Genomic DNA, 6,811 nt, shown 5'->3' with positions numbered 1-6,811 from the left:
AATAATATTGAGGATAAATAAATGATGACAGAATTTTTGTTTTTGGGTGAAATATTTCTTTAAAATTATGGGAGGGAGTAACTGAAACTGACGAATCATTAGTGTGACAAGTGTGTGATTTCCACCAATAGAAAGAGAGAAAATCTGGAAAATACCTGTATTTGACCATGAAAACAGGTGTTAAATATATATTTTTAAAATAAATATATGGCCATAGTGAAATAAGACATTTATTATCATGATCATTTCATAAATTGTATTTTTTTGGAAAACATCCAAGCTTCTCCTCGTAACCTCTAAACAGGAACAAACTTGCTGAGAAAAAGAAAGTGAATGCAGATTATGTTTTACATGTGACGTTTACGTTCTCCATTTTCAAAAACTGATCATTAATCTTTTTATTTGTTCTTGTGGGAAGATACATGAACATAATGGGAAAGAAAAGACATTTTCAGAAGTTTTCTAGAAACTGAACGTTTTGATCGAAGCAAGTCTTCAGCTGTGGAGCAGAAAGACACTTCCTTATTCATGTAAGTAAATATTAAATAATGTCTTAATCATGAAACATGATCAAATATGAACAAACAGGACTGATAAGACTGTAAGATGTTTCATTCTAAAATTCTGTAAACATTTTTTTTTACTTTTATAAAATGTGTAAAAAGTAACTTAAGTAAAAAAGTTTTTAACAGCTTTAATAAGGTTGAGTTACACTTACACTGTACTTAATATGAAATGTAACAAATGCGTTTCAAAAGATACTCATGCATTCTCATGTCTTTCTTATTTAATATAAGGAGACTATTTAATCTTAATGTACATTATGTAATCTTGAGCCAGATTCACTTCTACTTTTATTAATAGATAAACTGTCATTATCTTTAACACTGGACTTTTCTTAGTTTGTCACACTATACAACTGATAATTATTTAAGGAAAAATTAATTTTAATAAAGCAAAGCTAACAGCTATTAAACCCTGATTCATATTTCTTTACATAATTTAAAATGTGTTTATGACACAAGCTGACATTAACTATTGATTATCATTATTGACATAACTAGTGAATCACAGCAATTTACATGAGGATAATAATTTAAATTAAAGTGAACAAAGTGAATTTAAATATGCAGAATTGAAATTCTGTTATTTCATGAACACAACTTTGATTCTTTACGAAACAGAACAACTTGATTTATGACAATATAAGATGTTTCATCATTTACTGTAGTTTTTGTGATTGTTTGTCATTTCCATCTAGAGTCAGTGTTGGAGATCAAACTGTTCAGATCCATCATGAATGAAACACAAACATCTAGAGATGAAGATAATTTTCCAGCCTGCAGGTACTTTGAGGAACACAATAAAGCTTTTCTTGTATAGAAATAAAACCATAAACACTTGCAAGATTTTTTAAAAATAAAAATCACTTTTGAAATATACTAATATTCTTTATACTTCTGATTATAAAATATTACATATGTTCTGTTTCAGCTCAGTTCATCAGAAGAGATCAGAAGCAGAGCCCAGCTGTGTGTCTATGAAGAGTGACTGCTCTATGGATCCACCAATGAAGTTTAAGAGTGAAGATTCACAGCCTGGATTCAGGTATGACACTTATATGATGTTTTGCTACAGTTTATTTTATCATGTCTTATCAAATTTAAGTAAACAGTTTTTGTAAATACAGTGTATGAAATTATTAAAAAGTACTCTTTATGAATTTTATAATAATAAATAGCTGATTTGTTACCTACTGTGATTAAGTTGAATCTCTCTCTGTATTAGTTCAGTTCATCAGAAGAGATCAGATGCAGAGTCCAGCTGTGTGTCTATGAAGAGAGAGACATCTGTGATTCAGTCTTTAGATTTTAAGAGACGAGATACACGGCCTGTTCTCAGGTAGAACATTTCTGTAAGAGATATGATTTGAAAATGTCAAACACAATACAAAAAGCGTTATGCTTATTGGTTTTATTTTACAGTCATGAAGTCCTCAACACATTTAGATCAAATCTGCTGAAGAAGTTTGAGTGTCTGTGTGAGGGAACAGCGACGCAGAGAAACCCAACACTGCTGAATGAGATCTACACAGAGCTCTACATCACAGAGAGTGAGAGAGGAGAGATCAATAATGAGCATGAGGTGAGACAGATTGAGACACAATCCAGGAGAGAAGTAACAGAGGACACAGCCATCAAATGCAGTGACATCTTCAGACCTTTACCTGGACAAGACAAAGACATCAGAAATGTGCTGACAAAGGGAATCGCTGGCATTGGAAAAACAGTGTCTGTGCAGAAGTTCATCTTGGACTGGGCCGAAGGGAAAGAGAATCAGGACATCCAGCTCATATTTCCACTTCCTTTCAGAGAAATCAACTTGATGAAGGACAAAACATTCAGTCTTTTAGATCTTCTTCACGTCTTTTTCCCTGAAACTAAAGAAATGGAAATATCTAGTGATGAATGTAAAGTGTTGTTCATCTTTGATGGTCTGGACGAGTGTCGTCTGTCTCTGGACTTTAAGAGTAAAGTGAATCTGTGTAATATATCTGAGTCAGCCTCAGTGGATGTGCTGCTGATGAACCTGATTGTGGGGAATCTGCTTCCCTCTGCTCTCATCTGGATCACCTCCAGACCAGCAGCAGCTGATCTCATCCCCTCTGAGTGCGTCCATCGAGTGACAGAGGTACGAGGCTTCAATGAGCCACAGAAGGAGGAATACTTCAGGAAGAGGATCAGTGATCAGAGTTTGGCCGACAGGATCATCTCACACCTGAAGTCCTCCAAGAGCCTTTTCATCATGTGTCACATCCCAGTCTTCTGCTGGATCTCAGCTGCTGTTCTTGAGAAGATCTTGAGTCGAGCAGAGACTGGAGAGATTCCCAAGACTCTCACTCAAATGTACACACACTTCCTGATCCTTCAGACCAACATCAAACATGAGAAAGATTATGAGAAGAAGGTGACGGATGAAGACGTGATCCTCAAACTGGGGAAACTGGCTTTCCAGCAGCTTGTGAAAGGAAACCTGATCTTCTATGATGAAGACCTGAAAGAATGTGGAATTGATGTGACAGAAGCATCAGTTTACTCAGGACTGTGCACTCAGATCTTCAGAGAGGAGCTGGGCTTGTTTCAGGGGAAAGTCTTCTGCTTTGTTCATCTGAGTCTTCAGGAACATCTAGCAGCTCTATATGTACATCTCTCCTTTACAATCAACAAGAAAAATGTGTTTGACCGAATCAAACAATATTCTTTCTTTAATGTCTTACACATAATTAGAATGTTATCTAAGCTGCATCAGAGAGCTGTGGATGAGGCTCTAAAGAGTAAGAATGGACACCTGGATCTTTTCCTGCGGTTTCTTCTGGGTCTCTCAGTGGAGTCCAATCAGACTATCTTAAGAAAACTACTGACACAGACAGGAAGCTGCTCCTACAACAAAGAGAAAACAGTTCATTTCATCAAACAGAAGATAAGGGAAAATCACTCTTCAGAGAAATCCATCAATCTGTTTCACTGTCTGAATGAACTGGGTGATGATTCACTGATGCAGGAGATCCAGCGTTATCTAAAATTTGGAGAAATAGGAGAAACTAAGCTCTCCTCTTCACAGTGGTCAGCTCTGGTTTATGTTTTGCTGACATCAGAGCAGAAGATGGATAATTTGGATCTAAAACAGTTTGTTGGAGAACAACATACAGGAGATGAAGTTCTTCAGTATCTGTTACCTGTAGTTAAAGAATCCAGATCAGTTCGGTAAGTAACACTGAAGATTAATACACTTTAAAAACATGTTCATGATATAGTTTGTGTTTTTACTAAAATAAATGTGAATGATCACATCTCTGGCAGTGAACAGGAGAGTTTTGGGAGATTCACTAAACTAGTCAAAGAGGTCTTTGTGTGATCTGTGTAACAGTTCCTCCAGAATTTTGCAGCACTTTTTAAGACTTTTTTTCTTTATAATTTATGCCAACACTTGTGCCATTTATTGTGGTGATTTGCAGTAAAAATATAAAATTCGTCTGAAAATAAAATACATTTACATTTACATTTACATTTAGTCATTTAGCAGACACCTTTATCCAAAGCGACGTACAAATGAGGTAGGAAATTAATATCAGCAAAAGGGCAGTAGTGCATAAGTGGGGTCTTGTCTTACCTAACGCAGACACAAGGCTTTTTTTTCAAAAAATCAAGAAAAGGATAGGAAGGAGCAGGAGAAGAAGAAAGTGCTATCGATGTTGGGTCAAGTGTAGACGAAAAAGGTGAGTTTTGAGGTTTTTGAAGATTGCTAGTGACTCTGCTGCCCTAGTGGCGACGGGCAGATCGTTCCACCAGCGAGTAACAGACCAGGTGAAGGTGCGCAAGAGTGATTTTGCACCTTTTTGTGAAGGCACTGCAAGACGCCTTTCGTTTGCAGAGCGTAGGCACCTGGAGGGAACATATGATTCAATTAATGAGTGTAAGTATGAGGGAGCAGAGCCTGTGATTGACCTGTAGGCCAGCATCAGGGATTTGAATTTGATGCGGGCATCTATAGGAAGCCAGTGTAAACTAATGCAGAGGGGTGTGATGTGGGCCCTCCTTGGTTCATTGAAGACCACCCTTGCCGCTGCATTCTGGACCATCTGAAGAGGTCTGGTTGTAGAGGCTGGGAGGCCAGCAAGGAGGGCGTTGCAGTAATCAAGTCTACTCAGGACTAGTGCCTGGACAAGGATCTGTGTAGCGTGTTCTGATAAGTACGGTCTGATTTTCCTGATGTTGTACAGCACAAACCTACAAGATCGAGCAGTTTTTGAAATGTGTTCAGTGAAAGTTAGCTGGTCGTCAATGATCACTCCAAGGTTCCTAGCTGATCTAGACGAGGATACAATAGCCGAGCCTAGCTGAAATGATAGGTTGTGCTGTATGTTGGGATCGGCCGAAAAAACGAGGAGCTCTGTTTTTGTGAGGTTTAACTAAAGGTGATGATCCTTCATCCAGACTGAGATGTCGTTTAGGCACGCAGAAATACGTGCAGAAACAGTGGGATCGTCTGGTTGAAAGGAGAGATGGAGTTGAGTGTCGTCAGCATAGCAGTGATATGTGAAGCCATGCTTCAGAATGACAGAACCCAGTGATGTCATGTAGATGGAAAAAAGCAGTGGCCCAAGTACTGAGCCCTGAGGCACTCCAGTAGTGAGGTGATGAGACTCTGAGACATCGCCCCTCCATGATACCCTGAAAGACCTACCAGAGAGGTAGGACTCAAACCACCGAAGGGCTGTCCCAGAGACACCCATCTGCCTGAGGGTTGATAGGAGTATGTTATGGTTTACAGTGTCAAAAGCGGTAGACAGGTCCAACAGGATAAGCACTGAAGATTTTGATTGTGCTCTTGACCGTCTCAGTGCCTCAATGACTGATAAAAGTGCAGTTTCTGTGGAGTGGCCGCTTTTGAAACCTGATTGGTTGCTGTCCAGGAGATTGTTTTGTGAGAGATGGGAGGAGAGTTGGTTAAAACACGCTCTAGTGTCTTAGCCATGAATGGGAGGAGAGATACAGGTCTGTAATTTTCAATGAGCTCAGGGTCAAGTGTGGGTTTTTTAAGGAGAGGGGCAGGGTTTGGTGTTATGTTGGAAGAGGTTAGGGTGGTGTTGAATGTAATCAGGAAGTGGTCAGATGTGTGCAGTGGTGTTACCTGGGCATGATGAGTAGAGCAGTTTCGAGTGTAGATGAGGTCCAACTGATTACCTGATTTGTGCGTGGCAATGGTGGATACATGGCTGAGATCAAAAGATGCCAATAGGCTGAGGAAGTCACAGGCCAGACTCTTATCTACATGGATGTTGAAATCTCCAGTACCAGAGGAGTGCCATCCTCTGGAAAAGCAGAGAGCAGCACATCCAAGTCATTAATGAAGTTACCGAGGTGCCCTGGGGGGCGATATAAAACAATCAGGTGAATTTTAAAAGGGTGGGTGATAGTAATGGCATGTGATTCAAAAGAGGAGTTTGTATTGAGGGTCTGCATTTGGCTGTGCTTCCAATTCTTTGATATGAGCAGACCAGTACCTCCACCCCTCCCAGAAGTGCGAGGGGAATGAGTGAAAGTATTGTTGGCAGAGAGGGCAGCTGGAGTGACAGTGTCCACTGGTTTAATCCAGGTTTCGGTAAGTGCTAGAATACTTAGATTGGAATGTTCTGTGATGGCTGTAATGAAGTTTTTTACAGAAGACTGGCAATTCCAAAGGCCAATGGAGAAAGTGTGTGATGTGGTAAGCGATGTGGGAATAGTATGCATATTATTGTAGTTGCGCCTCCGATGACGCCGGATACAGGAAGTGCGAGTGGTAATGAGGCTAGGGATGTTTAAAGACATTGTATTAGTAGGGTGGAACAGAGACACAACAGTGGAAGAATTTGGAAGAGGAAATAGGGAAAGCTCAAATAGGAACGAAAATAAATACTAGGTATACGTGAGTGTTTAGCTGGTGTCTTTGCTCGGCGGAGTTGCACAGGTAGAGTCGATGGTCTTTACACTCATCAGTCTTCACACGATGAGGCCTGCACACGTGGGGTTGCTGCGACCGCTGCCGCGTTGAAAACACTATTTTTAAAACTATCTGAATCGCGTGACTGAGTTCAGCAGGGCATGCCTCCCAATTTACAACAACAAAATAACATTCTTCTAACATTATCTTTCTGACCTGAAAAACCACTGTGCTTATAAAACTTATAAAAAAAGACTGAAAATGTAACATTTAACATTTAACTTTATGTAACTCTAAATAAACATTAAATGTAAATTTAATATATTAA

The 6,811-nt window shown here is 39.3% G+C and overlaps 1 protein-coding gene across 1 annotated transcript in view; it reads left to right on the top strand.

Moving 5' to 3' along the window:
• The first annotated feature begins 217 nt into the window (after window positions 1–217).
• LOC122342232 (NACHT, LRR and PYD domains-containing protein 3-like) overlaps window positions 218–6,811 on the top strand; it is a 31,308-nt gene continuing 24,714 nt past the window's right edge. Inside the window, exons 1-5 of the mRNA XM_043236042.1 lie at window positions 218–530; window positions 1,262–1,346; window positions 1,495–1,608; window positions 1,789–1,902; window positions 1,986–3,764. Of these exons, the coding sequence (XP_043091977.1) occupies window positions 1,297–1,346; window positions 1,495–1,608; window positions 1,789–1,902; window positions 1,986–3,764 (2,057 nt within the window). The 5' untranslated portion in view covers window positions 218–530; window positions 1,262–1,296. The remainder of the gene's footprint in view (window positions 531–1,261; window positions 1,347–1,494; window positions 1,609–1,788; window positions 1,903–1,985; window positions 3,765–6,811) is intronic.

The sequence above is a fragment of the Puntigrus tetrazona genome, chromosome 4 (assembly GCF_018831695.1).
Source record: "Puntigrus tetrazona isolate hp1 chromosome 4, ASM1883169v1, whole genome shotgun sequence".
Taxonomy (NCBI): domain Eukaryota; kingdom Metazoa; phylum Chordata; class Actinopteri; order Cypriniformes; family Cyprinidae; genus Puntigrus; species Puntigrus tetrazona.
This window is presented reverse-complemented; position numbering and strand designations above follow the sequence as displayed.